The sequence below is a fragment of the Ciconia boyciana genome, chromosome 2 (genome assembly GCF_034638445.1).
Source record: "Ciconia boyciana chromosome 2, ASM3463844v1, whole genome shotgun sequence".
Classification (NCBI taxonomy): domain Eukaryota; kingdom Metazoa; phylum Chordata; class Aves; order Ciconiiformes; family Ciconiidae; genus Ciconia; species Ciconia boyciana.
In genome coordinates, this window is record NC_132935.1 from 82,080,221 (window position 1) to 82,103,560 (window position 23,340).

A 23,340-nucleotide genomic window follows, 5' to 3' on the forward strand; every position below is an offset into this window, starting at 1 on the left:
CCATTATAAGCCGTTTGCTTATTTTATGTTAATTGGACTGGTCCATGACACAAAATATTTTGAAGTGTCCCTGTGATCACTGAAGACAAAATAGCAACAATACAGATAGCAATGTAATGGATCGTTTCGATGCGTTTTAAAGGCACCTCTCCGAAAAATTTGCGTACTCGCTTTTTTTTTGCCTTCGAGCGGCAAGTGCCTCTTCTTTGAAACCACGGGTAGAGGAGCTCTTACCGACCACGACCCCTCAGAGAGAAGACAGAGTCGGTGCGACCTCGTACCGAGCCTCCCGGGGAGAGGCAGGCAGGAGCACGGGGCACGCGCCACTTGTCACCTCCCGCTGCGTTGGGCGCGGCCCCCCGCGCACCCCCCCCTCCCCCCGAGACGGACGGACTGACTGACTGGATTTTTTAGTACCCCCAGCTCGACCTCCGCACACCGGCGAGCGGGCAGCTGAGCTGCTCCGCAGCAGCTGTGTGCGAGGGCGAAAGTCAGTCGGAAGCGGTTAAAAAAAAAACCAACAAACCCAACCACCCCCAGGCCGCGGCCGCGCCTCCGGCAACTGCCGGGCAACGGCCGCGAGGGACCCCCGCGCCGCCCCCGCCCGCCCGGCGGGCTCCCCCGGCAGCCGCGCCCCAGCCAATGGGGAGCGGGCTCGGCGGGAGCGCTGACGTCCTGCGCCGCCCCGCCCCATCCCGACCGGTGCCGGACGCAGCCGGAGACTTCCGAGCTCTCCCCCCTCCCGCTCCCGCCCCGCCGCCCTTGTTCCTCGGGCGGGGACTCGCTTCCTTTCCCGGCTCCCCCTTCCCACCCTCCTCCTCCGCCTCCCCGTCAAGATGGAGGACGGCGGTTGCTGCGGCCACCGGCACCACGGCGGCTAGCGCAGCTGCTGCTCCTCCGGCTCGCTCCGCGCTCCCTCAAAAAAAAAAAAAAAAGGAAAAAAGGCTGGAAACGTTCCTTTTTTCTCCGCCCACCGGCTGCTGGCTGCGCGGACTGCTGGCCCTCCCCATGCCGTCGTCGTCGTCGTCGCCCTCCTCCTCCTCCTCCTCCTCCCGCGATTGTCTACGCTCTGGCTGCCGCCCGCCCGCCCGCCCTGACTCCCTGCATGCACACGCCGCCTCCTAGGTGGCTGCGGGGGGTGGGCGCTCCCGGAGCTGCCATTCCGCACATACCTTCATGTCCCTGCGCTCGCTGTGGCCGCCCGCCGCCGCCCCGCATCTCTCGCCCACTCCGGCTGCCGCCCTAACGGCCGCTCCCGCGCGGAGGTGAAACCGGGACCCGCGGAGGGGGCGGTGGGGTTGGCGGTGGGTCTCGCCCGGAGGAGCCGCCGCCGCAAGCAGCAGCCATGAGCAGCGCCGCTACCGCCACCTCCGCCGCCGCCGCCACCACGGCCGGCAGCGGCGCGGGGGAAGGGGCCGAGGAGGCGGCCAAGGACTCGGCGGACATCGCGGCGTTCTTCCGATCCGGTGAGTGCGGCCCCGTCCCGGGGGGGAGGGAGGAAGGGGCAGCGGCGAGGCCGCGGCTGGAGATGGTGGCGAAAGGTAGAGGGAAGCGACGTCTTCCTCCCGGAGCTGCGAGAGGGGGCGAGGGCAGCCGGCTTTGTCAGGTGGCCCCGGGGAAGGCTCGCTCTCCCCTCGCCGGCGGGGCCGCCTCGGCAGTGCCCGTCCGTGCGGGGCGCCGCCGCGCTTCCTCGGGGAGGCGGCGGTGCGGGGCTTGGCCCGCGCGGGGGCGGCCGGGCCGGGCGGCAGCGGGGAAGAAAGCCGAGCCCCCTCGTCCCGTGCCGGGGGGCAGCGGGGCTTCGTCTCGGGCCCAGCAACTTGCGGGCGCTGCTGCGGGCGGGACGCCACCCTTGCCGGCAGAAACGAGGCGTGAAAACGGGTGCGGCGGGCGGCCGGGGCGGGTGCGGGGGCTGGGTGCTGCCCCGAGGGGGTGTCGTCGGTGACAGGTGCGACTCCCCCTCCGATGGCGGCCCGATAAGGGGCGTGTTACCGGGGCCGGGCGGCACTACCTGGCACCGGGCGGACCCCATCCCGCCGGGAGCTGCGTGGCGGGATGCGGCGGAGGAGCCGCCGCGGGTCCGGGCAGCCCTCGGTGTCGGAGGGGCGGGGAGGGTGAGCGGGGGCAGGGGTGCGGCGCGCCGCAGGGCTGCGGGGAGCGGGCGGCGCTGGCCGGGGCCCCCGGGGGAGGCAGGCGGGCGGGCGGGCAGGGATGACACCGCTATAAAAGGCAACGCGTCCCCGGTCGCGCTCCGCCGGTGCCGTGCTGCTGGGTGGCGGCCGAGGGCGGGGTGGGAGAGGGCAGCGTTCACAGCGGGTGTTTATAGCGGGAAGGAGAAGAAAAAGGCAAAAAGCGAAGCCCACGTTAAGAGGTGTCCCTGCCTCGGCTGAGGCGGGGCGGCAGCGGGGGCCGGGCGGCAGCGGCTCTCAGGCGCTGCCGGGCTGGGAAACCAGGCTCGGTGCGGAGGCTCGGGAGGGGAAGGGGGGGAGCCTGTTGACAGGCTGCCGGGATAAAAAAAAAATGGAGGCCGCCTTCTCCCTCGGTGTTTACTCTCGGCACGCAACCGGGCGGGGAGGGAGGCTGCCCCCGCCACCGAGACGTTGTCCCCAGGGGAATGGCGGCGGGGAGGGTAGGGCTGCCCGGGCGGCACGAACCGCCGGCGGCGGGGACGGAGCCCTGCCGGCAGCCTCGGCGGCAGCGGCGGCTGAGCCTCCCTCCGGTGCCGGCTGCCCTCCCACGAGCGGCGGCGGCTCCTCCCTCCGCTCCGCTCCGCCGGCGTCTCCGCGCCCCTCCGGGCACCCCCGGCCATCGCTCCCGGGCGGGGCGGCAGGGCAGGGCTGGGCACTTGCTCTGTTTGGATGCCTAAAAAGGAGCGGCGAGCAAGGAAAATGCAGACTCACCGCTGGAAAGATGAGGGGGATTGCTGATTTCGTGTGTAAAAAATGGTAATGATGGCAGTTAGTAATAATAATAAAAGCTGTGTTAATTGGGTTTTTAAAGGGAAGTCCGTGAGGGAAGTGGAAAACGGTGTAATCAGTGCTGCTCACGGTCAGGGCCTGCTGTTGAATATGTTTGATTTAATGAGGGTGAAGGAGGAGGTGTGATTTGCAGCAGGCATCGCTGAAGCAGGTTCAGAGCTTCCTTTGCCTGGACAGATGGTCTGAACAGGGGACTGTGTCCCCTCTGAAGGACCTGATGCTCCCTCGGAAACCTGTTTCACATGACAGCTATGAGTGCAAAACTCCTTGTCGAGTCAAGATGCTGGCCTTGGTGGGTTTTGTCGTGGAAGAAGGACTGAGCTTTGTCATTCTCAGAAAAAAATCCTGTTGAAAGCAAAATGACAGATTACAACAGTAGACTTACAGTCTGCCTGGTGTAGTTACAAATGGGTACATGTGTAGTAATCTTGCAGTTTTGGAAGACCCTGCCAGCTGTATTAATAGTCAACTTCCACAGTTGTGTGTGGGCAGAGGGATGACACAGACTTGATAAGCTTGTAAGTGGTGCAGTGATGACTTCTGATACTGATAACTTCTGATAACAGGGAAGTTGCACTGAGCTTAGTCGTGCAGCAACCGAAAATCCTAAAGCAGTAGAAGGACATGTCAAATGCTTATTGAAAAACTCTTAGAGCATATTTAACAGCTGGCATTCTCATTTCCGTATTTACATGTGGAGGTTATCTGGTTCAGTCTGGGCTGTGACATACACTGGAAAATGTTCTGGCATCTCTTGGGGGTGTTCAGTATTGGGAAGAGCTCTTTAAACTCCGCCTCTGTACATGATCCACTCTTTTAAAAGGAAAGGGTCTATTAAGAGATCTCCAGTGCTTCCCTTTGTTTGAACAGGAGGCACAGTTTTTTTCAGTGAAACACAATGGACACAGCGATCAATGAACAAGCAAAAAACTTCATTTAGTGTACATGGGAGCAGACAAAATATTTTTCTCTTTACAGTATTTACAATGAAAAATGCTTCCTTTTTCCTGTCACTTGCAGAGAATGTCAGCAAAGCTGTAGCTGTTACTTAAAAGAGAAAATGAGTAAAAATGTTACAAAGTTTTCCAGGAGGAAGAAAGAAACCCAACAACAAAAAATCTGCCTGAACAATCAGTTCTAATCTTACATTAGTTAAATTGGTCAGTTGAGCTGCCAGGGGGGTTATTGGCTTTCCTCCTGTCCTTTTGTAAGCCTAAGCCTGAAGTAGAATTAAAGTAGCCTAAAGAATGGAGTTCCATTATTTGGAAGATGTTTTGTTAGGATATTGAACAGCAGCTAGGTTCACATCACTTGAAATGTGTACGTTTCCAGTTTTCACTTTGATTATTTAAATGTAAAGTCACTCTGAGTTGTTGTGGAAATAAGTTGCAATTGAAATGTGAAGAAAGCAGCTGAACTAGAAGTGAGGTAGTAGTATGAAAACATAAAGATTGTGTGTCTTGAATTTAAATAAGGAATCCCTTTATCGGAATTAGAAGAAATTGAGGCAGCTTACTTTCTGTTATCTATTTGGTATCTAAATCTCATTATTTGAAGTTGAAAAGACAAGAACACCTTGTTAGATCTGTCACCTTCTTTGTGGCAGGATTAAGAGTAAAACTGCTAAGAAGCAGAGTTGAGTGCCAAGCAAAGTGATTACATTTTGACGGAGAAAACACAGTGGTTGTAGGAAGTGCCTTTTTGTCCTTTATGTAAATTGGAGATTAGAGATGACTGTAAACTGACAGAAGGGATATGTTTTGTGATGAAGATGTATAGACAAGCATTCCTTTTTTTCTTACTAAAAAGTGCACTGGTGTGACTTGAAAGGACTAATAAAATCTCTTAGAATTATGGAAAAACAGACTATTACTGTATGAGAACCCAGTGGCACAGAGTGTAAGTGACTGGGTAGAGGGGTGTTGATACATGTGTTAAGTATACAAGATCTATTCTGTGTGAAAAGGTATTCAGATAAAACTTTTCAAAATGTATTCTAAGTTTCAACTTAAAATCCTATGTATTCTGAAGGGCTGAAAATGTTGAATTTGAGGGACTGCCATCAAGTCATGGTTTACGGAGCAGTAACCATACAGAGATTTTGTTTGGTGGTTGTTCTTTTGTTGTTGTTGTTGCTTAAATCTTCGTCTTTGCAGCTTTAAGCCCTCGATACTTTGGGAAGGGGCCTGTCAACGGACATCTTTAGGATGCAAGAATGAGTGCTGTCTGTTAAGTTTAAATCATGCTATTATAACAGTGTCCTGCAAACCAAAGAATTTTTGTTAGTTGAAGGTAATGAATTTTGGTTTTGAGCATAGAGAACAAAACTTTTTTCATCTAAGTAAAAGAGGTATTGATCGTACATTTTGTAATTAAACTTACCTTTCTGGGATGATGGAGAAATCTGTGAATACCGAAGGATGCAGAGGAAAAGGCTTGTAAGCACTTCAGTCAACTCCTGGCTAGCCAGTATAGCAAGTGCCTTTATAAATGACTCTGATAAGTCCCAGTGGAAAAAAACCCCGTGTTATCAACTGGTAACTCCTCACAGTTTTGTGATGAAAGTGGATGTAGTTATTTCCTGTAAGAGACATTCAGTGTGAGTGGCTTCTACAAACTGTGCAATAGCTTCATTCATGTATGGACAAATGATACAGTTTTCAAAGCCATTGAGGAGATTTGTGTCATCACCACCTGTTTATTAGAACACTTGCCATCTTTCCAGAAAGAGAAAAATTTACATACTGAGCATGGGGCAGGGACCTTTTGGCGAGACAGAAATGGCAAAACAGAGGAAAAACAAGAGGCCCTGGAAGTCTTGTCACTAGGGTGAATAACTACCTAAGCTTTGCCAGGTCAAATCTGCATATAACTGTTAATCGTACTTCATCATTTAATCTGGGAAAACAAAAAGGTAGAGGGTTTTCCATCTGAAAATGAGTCTATGCAGGTGGCAGCAGTCCTCTCTCAGGAGGAAGAGTAAGTCTGCAAGATGAAAGTGGGTCTGGAGGAAAAGGGTGTCCCAAGTAGAGATCTCAGGTGCCACCTCTCCTAAAGTGAAGTCAGAGAACGGGCTGGTAGCCAGAATAGCTTTGAATAGCACCTGGTTCTAACATTGTACACTTACTCTTTCCTGCTTGTGTATGTGCTTCTTAATGTAAGCTTAATGATAAGAGAATTTAAAACTCTGTTTTGAGATGTATGTAGGTACCAAAATATCCATCTGAGTATTTTAGGAAAATGGGGTTCTGAAATCTATCGTGATTTTGGACATGTAGTTGAAGACTTCTGCAAGTACTAGTGACTTGACACTTGGATCAATCTGGGTTCAACCAAGTCTGCCTATAGCAGCCTAGGCTGATAATTGCTTGAGTAGCTGAGACCATATAGGAAGTATTAATGAGTATCATGAAAATATAATTTTTTTTTCTCTTAAATAATGATCATGTGGTTTAGTTAGTTTTCATGAATATCACTTAACAAATAATACTGTAAAGATAAAAACAAAAAGATTTATTCAGAAATTTGGTATTTCAAGTATACAGGGAGGACCTATGTTTTGCTTTTTCCTGATCATATTGTTTTATATACTGTTGCCTTGTTTGCTTTACATTAGTGTTCTGTGTGATAGTGGCTGGGAAAGCTGACTGCCTGTAGTAGAGAACATTAAAAATGCTAGTGTAGCAGAGAAAGTCTCCTAGGAAGAGGGGAAAAGAAGAGAGAGGGAGGGGAAAGATTATAAGTAAAAGAAAAAGCAAGCATACTATTAAAAGGCAGCAAACTTTTTCATTAATACTAATAAAAAACATGCTGGCTTTTATATCATAGGCAAAATAGCTTTCATATTGGGCATCAAATGTGAAAAACAAGCTCAATTTTCAGCTTAAATCCACGGAGCAGAACACATGATGTATAAAGTTAAGATAGTGTTGCTCTAAGAAGGTTCATCCATCTCCTGCCGATACGTAGTAGCTAACTTACAGAGTAGGTAGTCAGAGCTGTGGTTGTGTGGCTTGCTTGGTGTGGCAGTTGGAGTAGTGATAAATGTCTAGCAAAAAATAATCTAATAGTGGAGCCAGAAGTGAAGTGTTGGCAGGCAGCACTGATGGTACCCCACATGGTATGTCCATGCTTTCCTCTGCAAGTATTGATTCTTGGCCCTATGGCTGTCAGGAGCTGAGGTGTGTTTGGGGGCTGTAAGAAGTGGTGAGCGTGTAGAGAATGTAAAACAGGAAACATGTTGGCCATTCTTTCATGCAACTTAGAGTGGCAACAGCATTTGTATTAAAAAAATAAACACAACAAAAAACTTAAGATGTTGTTCTTGCTTTTCAAGAATCCGTTACTTTGTCCTCTGAGTTGCTTTAGTCAGTGAGAAGTTTGTAGTAGTGGTGCTGTCATTAGTACTGGTTGACCCAGGCTGGTAAAGAAGTGGGTCCTCTTGTGGAGTTTTGAATCCAGTTCCAGCAGCATCCATTTTAATAAGATGGTTAAAGTGTGTGTGGGGGGGAATGATGTTTTGAAAAACACCATAGAGAAATGTCACAACTTGATAGTTGCTGATGTGCAGTATCCAGAACAAAAATAACTACAGAAACAATGAAGTTACAATGTAGAAGTTACTCTGGGAATAGCTTTGTTGGATTGACGCTTCCTGGAACAATGAAGATGAGGACAGAGCGCTTCAGTGTGAAATGCAGCAGCTGTTGTGCAACTTGGCTTAGTGTGGAACAGCCAAACTTCTCTGGTGATAGCGAAGGATAGAGAAAGTTAGAGGTTAGGGTGTGTCTGAAAGTCAGAGGCAGAAGTCATGAATATTTCTAAGAGGAGACAGAGAATTACTTGTAACATCTGTGATAGCTGACAGTTGATAAACTAAATGCACATTTGGAGTGGAAGGTAAATGGGAGTTAGAGAAAAGCCAGGCCCATTCTTGAGAGGGGTACGTTTGAGCTTGTGTGAAGTGCTGATATGCTCAGAAAGGAGCTGACAGAATTAGGAAGATACTTGGTGCAGCTCAGGCTTTCGGTAATTGCAGAGCTTGGTCACTGTGTAGACAAGGTGGGTAGTAAATGTTTCTTAAAGCAGTGGTCTCTCTCCAGTCAAATGCGTCCCACAGCAACATAGCAGAAGCAAGTACAAAATGTCAACCTGAAATTTCACATGCCTTCCAAAAGCTTTTCAATGTAAAATGACCATCTAGGTAAATGAAATCTGAACAGAGACTGGAAAGACTTTCCCTATCCCCATATAAAGAGAAGATATTAGTGTTGCTCTACTCTTTTTCAATTAAAAACTAAAAAAAATAAAATTCTAGTGTCAACAAATAGGCCTGTTTAGATGCAGACTATTAGGTCAGTTTATTAATAGGGTGAAACTGCACTGTGATTTTGGTCTGCAGCTTGAAGGAGGTGAGATCATTGAAATAGCTGTTTGTGGTCAGCAAAAGTGTTAAAATAGGAAAGGCACATTGAAACTTTGGAAATGCACTGGTGGTTGAGGGATATTCTTCTGAAAGGGGATGATGATTTTAATGAGAACAAAGGCAACTAATTTTTGTGCTCGATGTTGGTGAGAACCAAGTCTAGTCTTAAAAAAAAAAGTCTACTGGGTAAAATAAAAAAAAAAAATTGAAGGTCATAGCAGGCTATTTTAAATCTAATGACTAAAATGCTTACATCTACTTCGTTGTTCTCATAAAGAAATTTGCTTGATTTGGAGAAGGATCTTTGTCTAACTTAACATTTTTCTTGGTGCAGCAAAATCAAAAAGTAGACTACTGGTGAAGTAATACTCATGATCTGCAAAGCTGAGTCATACTCCTTCAGGAAGGATACTGCTGTTTTGAGAAAACAGATCACTTACCCAGTAGTGAGGAGGAGGAATTGAAATGACAAGGAACAACTCAAGTGCTTTTAGCAGTAGACACTACAGTACATTAAAGCATCCGATTTTTAGCCTCTAGAGTAGGTTGTTACATTGATATACAAAGAGGAGGGTCATAAATGAGTTGTGTCCACAAAGTTTCACCAAAAAGTCTGAGTGACAAGATCCTGTAGACTCTGCTTTAAAGATACAAAGCCTTTCCAGTGGATTCTCTGCCAAATAGATGCTCTAACTCATCTGAAACTGAAGCTGTTGATCCCTGCCTCTTGCGGTTGCACGGAGGAGGAGATAGCCTAATTATCTTTGGGCATTTGTTTAAAAAATAGGATTATTTTCCAAGATTGTTGTGTGGAGTCTTCTAAAATAATTTAGTCAATTTTTTTTCATCTCCTGTGTCACTGTTACTGCTGTGTGTAAGTGGCAGTAGCACTGGTTAATTAGAAGCACTGCAAGTATCTGACAGGTTTTCCTACTGACCAGTGCTCAACTGTGCATCTTGCTGGTGCTTTGAATGCGATATTTTGTAACCTGGACCTTACTGAAGAACAGAAATCAGTATTACTGTTTTGTAATTGCTTTGTTTTGTGTTTTTGTTTTCTTTTGGTTTTTTCTTAAGAGGAAAAAAGGACCTTTTCAGGGAGATAAGAAAATTCCTTTAGAAGTTTTTTGTCTCTCAGGGCCTAAGATGGTAAGGAAGCAAGATGTAAATGATAGGAAAAAGTGTAGGCTTCCAGCACTCAAAATATGCCAGTAGTTTGCTTTGTCTGGTACGTTTTATAGTATAGTATTTTGACAGGGTGCTTAGGTAATTCTTACAAATCTGTGTAAAAGTCAGGTTAATGTTATCGGCTTGTGTAACAGAGTCAGAACACGAGGATGAGATTCAGAAGGTTTGTTTTACCAGTGTGCGTGGGGATATATGTGTGCATGTATACACTGTCAGACTAAATTCTGTGTAGCTTAGAAAACTGAGTTTGCATGGTGAATCTTTTTAACAAAGTTGGAGAAAGTATTCTGGGCAGCAGGCGCTGAACAGGGCTATTGTGAGTAATCCTGATGCGTTCTAGTCATCTGTGAAACTACCCAGAGCTTAATTACTCATGTTTCCTTGTCTTAGTGCAGGTATGAGCAGTAGTAGTTATTCATGAGGTGTCTGCAGACTGTGTAAACAATCAGTAGCGATTTTTGCGGGTAGCTTCATACATAACTGTTTAGCAATTAGATGCTGAGGGTCTGGGGTCATAGCGAAGTGAGATTTCATAAGTGCTAAAAATGAACAGGGAAATATACTGCAGCCAGCAGGGCTCACAAGGACATGTTAAATACCTACTTGGTTTTATGTAGTCCATACCTCACTTCTTGCATAAAACAGTGAATTAAAATCCAAAACCTTGAGACTTTATACTGAATGCCTGTATTTTTGTGCATCAATGAAACCTGCAGCCTTATGAGACGCTTTGTCAAGGTGTTTGGTCAAAGGCTTTTCACTAAGCTTTGTGATGGTCACATAGCTGGTCAATAACTTTGAGGCCATCAAACAACGAGAAATGTTACTGCTGAGATTTCTTGAAAAAAGAAAAGCCTCGATCCTTGAAGTTTTGGGGTCTGCTTGTTTTCAGAGCCCAAACAGATGTTAAATGTTGGGATGAAATGAGGTGATGTTTCTTAAAACTTGGCCCAGATAATAAAGGGAGGATACATCAAAACCAGCAGGAGAATATATCAAGAACATCCCAAGAAGTGAGTTGGAATAAATGGAGTGTTTCAATACTAAATATTACTTGGCTAACCTCTTATGCCACACAGTGGACTTTGCTGTACCCATTGTGTAGACTTGGCTGTACACTATTGGATATAATTTTCTACAAGCGTTAAGGTAGTAAGTCCTTCACTTTCTGAATGTTTATCATGCCACTAACTTCTGGACATGTTGGGTTATGCAGCATTGAGTGCAAAGATGATATCATTTCTGAGATCATAAAAATGCTCCACCCTCTTCTAAAAAATTTAGGCTAAGGTTGAAATGTCTTATCCTTTTGTAATTCTTTGGAATTAGAGGAATAGATATCTGCATCTGAAGGCACAGAAAAAAGGAAGAAAGCTGTCAGCAAATCAAGGTGAATTGAAATATAAGTTGACTGGATTGTCCTATTCTACACAAAAGCTGATAGTACATAGTGCAGTGAAGATCAGACTTAAGATGTGAAACCCCATCTTTAGAGACCTCCTTCTGTCTGTTACTATAGGGAAATAAAATAGGATATGATTTCTCTGCTAAAGAAATGGAACAGCCATGATTTTTGTTTTTTAAAAAATAAAGCTTTAATCTCTAAGCTTTCATCCCTGTCTTCATTTATTTATTTGCTTTATTGATGTCAGGTAGCAAGTCCATTTTGGTTGCATATTGCACATCAGGTTGGTCCTAAAAGAATGGAAATGGGAGGGTTACAGCAATAGTTTATGCTCTTGCTTTGCACCCTTTAAAGTCACACTTTGTGTGCCTCAAGTAGTTGTTTTCCGCAGTTAAGGATAGTTGTTAGACTTGAACTTGCCATGGCTTGCAAAGTTCAAAGAGGAAATCAGTGCTGTGCATTGCTTAACTGACAGGGGATTATGTGAGCCAGGCTTCTGTAAGGACAACAAAAGCAAGCCAAACTAAAATTTATTAGGACAGTGGCACCTTTTCAGATGGAAAGATGAGGTCAGCCGTAATGGTTTATCTAGTAACTTGTTGATTGGCTTGTTAATGTTTTATATTAAATAAATAAAAATTAAGAGACCAGCTTCTCCAAATGTAGTGGAAGGCTGTCTTTGGAAGGAAAACAAGGACACTCACTTGACTGAGTTTCTTGCCTATGGCTGAGCAGAAAGTTACAAACCTGAGCTTCATTTCTGTTCCCATTATGGGAAAAATTCTACTGTTTGTCTACTGAATTGTCAAGGCAGCAGAGCCACGTCAAGCCTGCTTATAAGACAGTGATAAAATATGGTTTTGCTAGCAGTGATACTTGCAGAGGATAGCCATGACATGCTGTTATGTGTCAGTGCAGAAAGAGCAGTATCTTTTGTAGTACAATGTGAAGACTGGAGTCAAACCTGCCTATCCTTAGCTCAGAACAAGGGTACAACTTGACCAACAATAACCACTTGGTGTGTGTGTTTGTTAACTTTTTTTTTTCAGCTTGGAATCAGATGCATCCTTCCCTAGCCAAAGGGAAACATTTGAGAAGCTGTGACGCATTTACACAGATGAAGGAAGGAAATGTCCAAAAGAGTCAAAAGCTAAAAATAGATCAGTTTACTGAGTTGAACTCTGGGTGGGAGTTGAAGAACTAAATATAAATCTAAATTTGAACCTTTGTGACTTACATAACTGGGTAGTGTAACCCTTTCTGGGTTTTTTTGCATTAAACTTTATAGTGGACAACTTCAGCTGAAGACTTGTGTCAGGCCTTGTGAGGTGGCTTTCTGGTGCCTTAAATAGACAGCACTGAGAAGTCTGACCATCTCTTGATGATTATTGTTATAGCACAGTTTAGATCCCTGGAGAAATGGACTGTGGGTTGTTTGTTGGGGTTTGTTTGTTTTGAAGAGTTTCTCTGTGGAAATGGTATCTCCTGACTCTACTGAACAGAAGTTTTAAGCCAGTAGCTATTAGAACTACTATCTGTGAGGTTAAAAAAAGAGGAGGAGTTTTTTTTTTTTTTCCCCCAGCTTCTTCAAGAAGCAGTAAATTTGCCTTTGTCTGACCCATATGTAAAAAGCAGTGGTAACCTGAACATTTAAGAATTGATGCTTGGTTGTCCAAAAAGGTTTGCCTTCTGCCCTGCAAGAAACCCCAGTTTGGAAGCTATCAACTTTCCTTTGTGGTGAAGAAAAAATAAGCTTGTCGGCATGTTTAAAATTTGTGTAATGGAACAGAATATTGGAAAAACTCTTCCTATGCGAGAGTGTTCTAGATTACTGTCCTTAGATGACGATGGTAGTACCATGAAAATCAAGATAAGCAAATCTTCTTTCTTTCTCCCTGGAGCAACACTATACATTTTTTGGGGAACTGGGGGCAACCTACACAGTACTGCTGACTAAAACTGGCCTTTTCCAGTCCGATGAAGCGGGGCCAGTGCAAGTGAATCCCTGTGGTTTAGTGTTTGCCAGCTGCCAGTGAAGAGCAGTTCTGTCATGATGCTATACCTAATTCTAAGCTTTGCATCGGAGAGGTGAAATACATATACATAATGCTTTGACTTTCAGAAAAACAAATGTTACTATTAAAATAGATGTATTTACAAATACAGTAAATGTAATAGGAAATTATGGGTAAAAATGGTAGCATTGATTAGGGAACTTCCCCTCCACCCCCCAAGATGGGAGGGTTAGTTTTTATTTTTAATACTTTCCCTTTTCTTACTATATTGTCTGCTGTAGAATGTTTGCTTGGCAGATGTATAAATAGTTGTGCTCTTGTTTGCTTTTTGTTTTTGTTTGGTTTTCCAGAGGAGCCTGAGAATGTTTTTGCAAGGTTGTTTTGAACAAATCTGGTGTCTTTGATTACTAAAATAGTATTTGTTCCAAGCAGCAATTTATCTGTTAAAGCGATGAACAGTTTGTAGCAAAATGACCTGTCTACCTACAGTCGTGGGTATATACCAATATGCCAATTTAAACTTTGTATTTATAGAATATATTGTTACATAGCAAAGCATGAGAACTGCTATTTTTAAAATCTCATTTTTTCTAGAATATGCTGTTGAAGTCGATTTGTCCATGTTGCTGAACCCACTGTGTTAACCCACAGTTAGAAAGTTAAAGCTGTGAAAACCTTTTGCAAGACCAGTTGGTTAGCTGGGCAGCTACTTAATCTGTGATGTTTCTGCTTGTAGGCAAGATCACAACAGAATCTGAGCGGGACGTGACTTGCAGTTCATGTCCACTGAGCCAACAAGAGTGGGTTCAAAGAGCAAGAAGGTGCTGCTCTACATAATCATGGAATGGTTTGGGTTGGAAGGGACCTTAAAGATCATCTAGTTCCAACCCCCCTGCCATGGGCAGGGACACCTTCCACTAGGCTCAAAGCCCCATCCAACCTGGCCTTGAACACTTCCAGGGATGGGGCATCCTCAGCTTCTCTGGGCAACCTGTTCTAGTGCCTCACCACCCTCATAGTCAAGAATTTCTTCCATATATTTAATATAAATCTACCCTCTTTCAGTTTAAAGCCATTACCCCTTGTCCTATCACTACATGCCCTTGTAAAAAGTCCCTCTCCAGCTTTCTTGTAGGCCCCTACAAGAGGTAGGTACTGGAAGGCTGCTGGAAGGTCTCCCTGGAGCCTTATCGTCTCCGGGCTGAACAAGCCCAACTCTCTCAGCCTGTCTTCATAGGATAGGTGCTCCAGCCCTCTGATCATTTTTGTGGCCCTCCTCTGGACTTGCTCCAGCAGGTCCATGTCCTTATGTTGGGGGCCACAGAGCTGAACACAGTACTCCAGGTGGGGTCTCACGAGAGTGGAGTAGAGGGGGAGAATCACCTCCCTTGACCTGCTGGTCACGCTTCTTTTGATGCAGCCCAGGATACGGTTGGCTTTCTGGGCTGCAAGCGCACATTGCTGCGTCATGTTGAGGTTCTCATCAACCAACGCTCCCAAGTCTTTCTCCTCAGGGCTGCTCTCAATCCATTCTCCGTCTAGCCTGTATTTGTCCTTGGGATTGCCCTGACCCATGTGCAGGACCTTGCACTTGGCCTTGTTGAACTTCATGAGGTTTGCATGGGCCTTTCTCTAGCCTGTCAAGGTCCCTCTGCATGGCATCCCTTCCCTCTAAAGTGTCAACCACACAACTCAGCTTGGCTTCATTTGCAAACTTGCTGAGGGTGCACTCAATCTCACTGTCCATGTTGCCAACAAAGATGTTAAATAATACTGGTCCCAATACTGACCCCTGAGGAACACCACTCGTCACTGGTCTCCACTTGGACATCGAGCTGTTGACCTCAACTTTTTGAGTGTGACCATCCACCCAATTCCTTATCCACCAAGTGGTCCATCTGTCAAATCCATGTCTCTCCAATTTAGAGACAAGGATGTTATGCGGGACAGTGTCAAATGCATTGCACAAGTCCAGGTAGATGACGTCAGTTGCTCTTTCCATATCCACCAATGCTGTAACCCCATCGTAGAAGGCCACCAACTTTGTCAGGCATGATTTGCCCTTAGTGAAGCCATATTGGCTGTCACCAGTAATGTTCTAGATGGCCTCTAGACAGTGAAAAGGAAGTGGCAGAGTCCTGCATTTGAGTGTGGGAAGGTAAGGATGGATATACGTTGATACGAAGGCAGAGCACTTAATGGGCAGCCTTTAAGTTGTCTGGGCTGCCTGAGCTCAGTTCCCTTCTGTGCATATGCTGCAGCTTTTGTATGTGTTGACATAGCAGAGAATAAGAGGAAGTTTTTTTGTGGTCTTGAGCAGCCAACATAGTATCCTAGGCTTTAATTTGTTTTTGTGTGGAGTGTTTTCAGTACTTGGGGTAGGATTCTCACTCCCGCTTGCCTCCTTTGCTAATACTTTGTGTTCTGGCTCCTGTTCCAGCTATAAAGCTTCAGAGGTGGGGTACAAAACTGGCTGGTTTGGGTTCTGCTAGTTTAAGGAGAATTGCCTAACTGTAGGAGAGATGAGTATTAGAGGAGAGAGAGCCATCTTTTTCTAGAGTGGCTTTTTACTGTCTTAATTGTTGTCCTCACTTGTGTGATCCCTTCTTTTGTTCCTTTTCCTCAATAAATGAGACAGAGGTCCAACAGACAATAAGCTCAATCACTAGGCATCCGTGTTCATCTCCACAGGAGGTCCATTATGTGTACAGAGATAAGTAGGGGGTCCTATGGAAAAGCACTGCATAGTTTGAGTGTTACAGCATGTGTGCTACACTGACAAATAAGGGTTGCACAGGCAGCCTTAATGCTGCATTACCTAGTTTTTGAGTGCTTTTTGTGGCAGCTTCAATCAAGCCTGGTCCTAGCTCAATTAAGTCATTGTTTAGCGTTTATGTAAAGTTTTCATTAAATGCCTTAGTGGATGACAGTAGATGACATTGGTTTTAGCAGACTGCACTGGATTACTATGTTACATCAGAGTTATTTTGGGAGTAGAAATGCATTAATTCACTATATAATATTAAGCAAGGCAGATGTGTAAGCTGCTTTATTACTTAGACATATTGAGTAAAGCATCTCTTCAAACACAAATTAAGTACTTGGAAACTGTTTGGGTTTTTTTGGACGAACAACCCGAGTATGCTCTACTGTTAAATTTCTTAGGGTTTGATTTGTGTCACTTGAGCATCATGTTAGTTCTGCCATGCTAGTAAAAACTAAATGAAACAAGATGTAAAAATTGTCAAACGTCAAGGAGGAAAAAGGAACCAAATACTAAATTATGCTTTCATAAGCTTACATATAATTAAGATCTAAAAGACAAAGTGTGTTCAGGTGAGGGAAGCTTTCCACAGCATAATAGGCTAGGTTTCATGTGCAAAACCCCCATGGAAGAGTGGGTGACACTGAAGTGGAAAATAATTGGAAATACATATTGATAAGGGACCTAAATTACTACACTATTTTTTTTTGCCAGCTATGTGGACTGTATTAAGCACACAAATGGTAAAATTGCTGGTTTAATAAGAAGCTTTCTGAACTGAGCTGTCATGTAATGTCTGAGTAAGGATCCAAACGGAGATGAAGGGGTGCCTCTCCTCAGCATAGGAAAGAATTATGTTGCTGTGTAAAAGCCACATTCCTCCTGTTTTGTGGAAGAGAAATTGGCTGAATATGTGAAATAACTGTTTCCATAGTAAGCTAAATCTCTTAACGCAATGAAAGGGATTCCTTATTGAAAGGTGACTGGGAAGATCGGTAATTATCAGAGGCAAAACAACCCTGTATCTCCATAGTGGAGTTGTATGTCAAAGGTGACAAACATCTGGAAATGTTACAGTTATATTTAAAACTTCAACATTAATTGGTTTCCAATCCCTCTTGTTAGAGATTGGTTCTCTTAGCTTTTGAACAGCACACAGCATAAGGTTAGTATTACCATCCACATTAAAATCAAGAATGAATTTATTCTATTTAAGTGTCACACTTCTCATCCAAGCATCCATTCCTTTTGAAGAAAATTTGAGAATAAGGCTAGGATCCAAGTCAAAATTTGTGTTTCTGTTGTGCTGTTGATATTGTGGGGAAAGGGAGGGAGAAGTGAGCAAAACAGTTACTCGCGCTGGGGACCAGTTGAGCAATTTCTAACCAGTGAGGCAGGACTTCTGTGTGAATTGTTGAGCATATCCTAGTTGAAGTAGAGCTCTGGAGAATAAGCTCTTCTGTCCTTATCTTGGTTCTGCCCAAATGTATTCAAGTTTGGCACTGATGTGAGATGTAGTCTTCGAGAAGGCAGCAGTACTTGGCCTAGGGGCAGGCAGGAGTGCATCTAAGATGATGAAGGACAGAAGAGAAGATCAAGGAAGGAGGAGATAACTGACAATTCAGGGTGAGGGTAAGTTTGCTTATAGAAATACTGGAAATCGCCACACTACCTACCTACTGCAAAAGCTGCTATCTCTTTTGTGGTTAAGGTCTTACAGTAATACTGAAACAGAACTAACAGTTCTACTGACGTACGCAGGCAGATTGATAGATGCAAGGGAGCCTGAATTTTCACAGGCCATTTGACAGAAAATGTACCGTTTCGCTGAAGCAACTACTGATTTCAAGGCCAAAAGGAAGGTTTCCTTGTTTTAAAGCAGAGCATAGGAAAGATGAGCCTAGGCAGAAGAATGAGAGGGAGATAACGGGTATCTGATGCAGAAGAATTGGGATTGCAAGTTTGGTGAGGTCACGAAGAGAACTGACCCTTGAAAGGAATGGGAAGGTGGGTTGCCTTTTTATGTACCGTGCTGCTCAGACGTTTGCTTTACAGGGATAATGTGCTCAAATCAGAGAAACAAGCTTTTAATAGGCCCTGCCCTAGATAGGTCTAATGTTTCTTGATTCCCTGAAGAGAATAGCAAGAAACAGAAAAGGAACTTGCATAGAATTCCTTAATTTTGTACTGCAAAGTACAATCTTGATGACATAACTCAAGAAAAGGTTAGTTAACCTGTTTTTACCTTAAAATTACCTTTTTCTATACCACTTTTCCTCAAATTACTGCCACTCACAGTAGAAATTTATTATTTGGGCTTCTGTGGAAGGAGCAGCTCAGTTATTCCAGGAGGTCACTGACACAGTTTTAGCTCCACAAGGACCCCAGCACATGAACAGGTATGTGGTTAGTCCCCTTGCTCTAGCCTCTGATCTGGCAGGAGTACTGCAGAGGATATGTGTAAGAGGCTGTACTGATCTCAAAGAGATTTGTTGAACCTTATCTCTAGGTAATCATCTTGTTGTGTTCAGATGAGATTAATAATCACATCTTTTAATTAGAGAAATGTCATAGCTGTAGGAAAATAAAGCTATTTGGAAATGTTGGTGGTTATTTTGCTGACAGTCTCCTCTGCTTAAGGAGGAGAATGTATGCTCCTCGGCAAATGTATGCTCTTGAATAAAAAGGAACCGTGACTAATTTCAGCCTGACTTCTTCCCAGGGACGATGACTTCTTTGTGGTCAGAAGTTGTTCTTGGTGAAATAGTGACAGATGTGAAGCATAAATTGCCTTGTATTGAACCTATGAAGAGGCAGCTAAATCACCCTCATTTTGATTGTTGCCTTCTAGGAAAGTATGTGAAGGAACAGCTGACATTATTAATGTAACGATAGGTTTCCAAAAAGGGCAGTTCATATAGCTGAAAAACTGAAGCAGAGTTAAGAAAAAAAGAGCTAACTTGAGTTTACTCCCTGTGCTAACAGTAATTTCAAAGTTAACGTATTCTGAGATGTTGCTTTGACAGCAATCTTGGATCTAATCCTGCAGTATGCAATTAGAATTGTCATTCCCTGTGATATTTAAAATGCTTATAACTGGCTTCAGTTTAGCAAGAAAGTGAGTGTGGTTGAGCTATTTTTTCAAATAACATCTACTTCAGTAGTTGCTATCTGTGCAGTTTATCTAGTGTTAACAGCATTCAGGTGTCTAAAATTAGGAATATATTGCCGTAAGAAACAAGCAAACCACAACCCATACATTTTGCTCACTGCCTTTAATTTAAGCATGGTGTTACTATTGCGTGTCCTGCTTTTGTGGCTTATTTGGTCAGAGTTCTGGGTCCATTGAAAGTATTTTGGTCCGTGTCTTAAAGATAAAATAAAAATCAGTACTGTGACATTTCAAGCTGGTGGAGGAAATTGTGAGTTAGCCAAATGTATGAAATTACTAATTGGCTGATAGCTTGAAAATGGTTCTTAATTAAAAGCATAAGTTTTATAAAGATAGCTATGTATTAATGAGGTAATTTTATATTTTCCTTTATAATGGGCCTCGCCAAAGGGAGGCTTTGTGATGGCATCCTATAAAGGTAGGAGTGGAAAAAATGGTTAGTAGAATGGAAGGATAGGTAGAAAGAGGCTTGTGTTTATGTGCAATTGAAAAAACTAGACTTAAAAATGCTGTAACAGAAGAGCCATACTGATAAGAAGGAACAAAAGTATAAGGGTAGTAACTTACAGCAAATATAATGCACAGTTCCAAACAGGATCACAGAAGTCCTTAAGAGCCTAGCTTAGATATAAAATGTGAAAATAAATGCTGTTGTACCCCTTGTGCTGCCAGTGGTTCTCCCTGTGAATGTGTTCTGGTCTGACTTTTAAGTTGTAGTTGTTTCTAAGGCTAGAAATGGTTAGTCACATTTTGCTGAGGCTTGCTGTCTGATAATACTGCACTTTTTATTCTTCTGGCTCTTTGGATATCTGTGGTTGCTTGCCTGTTGCCCGACTTCTTAGAGCTGGTGTGAAAGTTTTTCCTGAAGTAGTGGCTGTATGCTGGACTTTGCTGTGCTTAGTACACTGATCCTGTGGTCTGACTGGCTCCTCCGTGTTGAAGAAATAGAGTTGAATGTAGGCTACACAACTTGAATTCCTGAGGAGAAAGAGGTCGTATGTGTCGTCTTTAAAACATTTTTAGTTACTACATCTCTGCCTTTCCCTTAAGCTTTCAGAGACATATCTGAATATAGCCTCAATTAAATTACTGTCCTTTGATGGAGGAAGTCCTTTGCTTAGTGCGTAGCTGATATACTTGGAACATTAGGGCATCAGTCAGGATCCAAAATTAATTGCCACTTGGGACTGATAGTGCCATGTGGGCATTGGAAGGAACATTGTCTCTTTCAAAAGCCTTCTGAAATGGTCAGCTTTGAAAATGAGGCACATCCTTATAATGTTAAAGAAAGTATTGTGAGTATTGAATCTTGCTTTTGTTGTTACAAAGTGAAAATAAGAAGCAAATATATATTTTGTCTGTTGAAGATGGCACAAGTTGAAAGAGGAGAGCTGTAACTTCTTTACTTGCTGTCGTCTTGTGCTCTCTCTTCCCTCCACCAGCTCCCAAATGTAGAAGGAAAAAGCCAAAAGCTGGCACAAAGGGAAGAGGGCATCTCGTTCCAAAACCAGTGACTAATGCATCAGTCCATGGTAGAACAATAATTGTTTTAACGTGGCTAAGGCCCTGTTCTTTTCTTTGTATTGAATTCCTTCCTGTTTAAGAACATTGTCTTTAAAGTACACTTATCAGCTTGAATGGTAGGAACTTTGTGCTTATTGCTATAGTATCTGTATTAATTGGTTGGTGCAGCTCTTTCAAGTAGCAAAAAAGAAAAAGAGTTAAGCAGGCATTGGCTGTGGGATAGCAAGTCTATTAGCAGAGCTGTTAAAGCATACTAGATGCATGTGGAGTTAAAAGAAGGCAGAACTAGAGAGGAGCTGAAGCTCAATTTGCCTTTGGGAGCTCAACAGTGGAAGAAGATCCAGCAGTTGAGCAAAACTGTGCTAGATGATGTGGATCCAAACGTACAGCTGTCAGCTAAGTAGCCCAGATGAATCTCAAGTAACTGATGGGTGTTAAGTAACTCGGTGGCAGCTTTCGTGGCCCCTTGCATTGTATCAGTCAATATAGATTAGGCTCCATTTGCTCAATTAAAAGAAACACCTAATTTTCAGTAATGTGTCAGCTAATATCCAGGCATTTCTGTGACTTGAACTTCAAAAGTAAAATTGGAGGTAGCTAGTCTAAATGTTCTCTCTGACTAATTTCTGTGACTTGTGTTGGACTGGTTGTGGACAAGCAGGGAAGGGAGAGCGCTGCGTTTTTTCAGTAATTGTATAATTAAATTCATTGATGGTAGGCCAAGAACACTGATCACAAGGGTTGGTGCTGAATCAGAAGGAATACTTTAAATGGCGCTCTGTTGAACAGAGCCATAATTGACCTCTCTTTCCCCTTCTTGGCTTATTGGATGGCTGAATTGCTCATTTCATATGTGACTTTGAGTGTGACTGGAGCTGTGAATCAGTGTTTGTTGGAGTTCTGCATCTGGCTTATGTTCTGACTTCCCTTTTATGAGCTGGAGAGGCTGTCTCTGTTATTACTAACTATGTAGTGAAAATCCTCTTAAACTCTCCTTGTTATGAGTGGGTGAAAATGTTTGGCAAACACACGAATCAATAATTGCTTATTTGCCTCACTGCTGCTTTTCAAAAGCTTCACTGTCCTTTTCTGTGTTTGCACAGATAATCGATGTCTGTCTCCAAATGGTAATTAACAGGGATAGATAACTTTGGGCCTTCCTTTACGAAGTCACCCTGCAACTGCGCCTCTCTGAAACCGCTCTTGCTTATTCCATTTCTGACCTTTTGTCAGCAGCAGCAAGGCTTGCATTGAAATTGCAACAGCTTATATGCAGTTAGAAAAACTTGCTAATTATTTTAGTTAAAGGTATTCACTGGTTTACCATGCTGCTGAAACGCCCGGAGCTCTGTGCGTGACAAAAAGAATAAGTAAACTGAATGAAGGCTATTAAAAGGGAAATAAACACTTGTCTCAGTATGAGGAAAAACACTGCGTGTAACTTGACCTGGTAAGTTTTCATAAAGAAGATACTGGCTTTTTAATGGCCTTGTCTAACATGTCCATTTTGTTCTGCTGTTGCTGGCTGAAATTGAAAATTAAAATGAGGGAAAAATACCTTCATGATTACAGTTTTCCCTTGGGAACTATTTCAGTTGTGGCTTTCTCATAAGAGAGATTGTGGCTTCCTTTCTATTTCTGTGGCATGAAAATTCAGATTTGTGTAGCCTGTTTCTAAAGTTAAGAACATTCTAGATGTCAGTCTTGGGAGATACAAACAACTTTCAGGTGCCTGCAATTTGAGGAAGTCCCTAGCTGAATCAGATTGCCATCTTGATGTGACCTTTGCCAAAAATAACTGCAGTAGTACATGCACAAACTGTCTGTGCAGTATAGTAAGGAGAAGACAAAGCAATCTATTTTAATGTACATGATTTGTTTGCTTTTTGAGATTTCCATTTCTGTAGTGGAAAGGCAAGCTTTCAAAACTGTCTATTTTACTTTGTTTGCTATTCAGGTCAGTGGCATCTTATTCCACTGGAGGACTGCAAGATAGACTTGAGCTGTTCACACTGTTCCAAATCAGTGGGGGTGACTTGCTTCATTCCAGTGCTTGGCTTCTTCATCCACTGAAAAACTACATTTGGTACCATAATTTATGCCACTGAAAAACTACTTTTTGGTACCATGATTTACATTAGCTAGATGCTAATACAATTAAAGCTTCAAACTACATTGTTCCATAGATCAGATGAACCATAGGTAGAATCATAGAATTGTTTAGGTTGGAAAAGACCTTTAAGATCATCAAGTCCAACCGTTAACCTAGCACTGCCAAGTCCACCACTACACCATGTCCCTAAGCACCTCATCCAAACGTCTTTTAAATACCTCCAGGGATGGCGACTCAACCACTTCCCTGGGCAGCCTGTTCCAATGCTTGACAACACTTTCAGTAAAGAAATTTTTCCTAATATCCAATCTAACACCCCTTCCCCCTCCCCCCCCCCCCAACTGGAGGTCATTTCATCTTGTCCTGTCACTTGTTACTTGGGAGAAGAGACTCACACCCACCTCACTACAACCTCGTTTCAGGTAGTTGTAGAGAGTGCTAAGGTCTCCCCTCAGCCTCCGCTTCCCCAGACTAAACAACCCCAGTTCCCTCAGCCGCTCCTCAGAAGACTTGTGCTCTAGACCCTTCACCAGCTTCGTTGCCCTTCTCTGGACATGCTCCAGCACCTCAATGTCTCTCTTGAGGGGCCCAAAACTGAACACAGTATTCGAGGTGCGGCCCCACTAGTGCCGAGTACAGGGGCACAATGACCTCCCTAGTCCTGCTGGCCACACTATTTTTGATACAAGCCAGGATGCTCTCGGCTTTCTTGGCCACCTGGGCACACTGCTGGCTCATATTCAGGCAGCTGTCAACCAG

The 23,340-nt window shown here is 44.0% G+C and overlaps 1 protein-coding gene across 7 annotated transcripts in view; it reads left to right on the forward strand.

Moving 5' to 3' along the window:
• Positions 1 to 817: 817 nt before the first annotated feature.
• Positions 818 to 23,340, forward strand: part of TRIO (trio Rho guanine nucleotide exchange factor) — a 258,860-nt gene continuing 236,337 nt past the window's right edge. For 2 of the 7 annotated variants that reach the window (XM_072853106.1, XM_072853105.1), the window contains exon 1: positions 818 to 1,466. In XM_072853106.1, coding sequence (XP_072709207.1) covers positions 1,346 to 1,466 — 121 coding nt within the window. In that variant the 5' untranslated portion in view covers positions 818 to 1,345. The remainder of the gene's footprint in view (positions 1,467 to 23,340) is intronic. The other 5 variants (XM_072853104.1, XM_072853103.1, XM_072853100.1 and 2 more) reach the window with 3 other exon arrangements.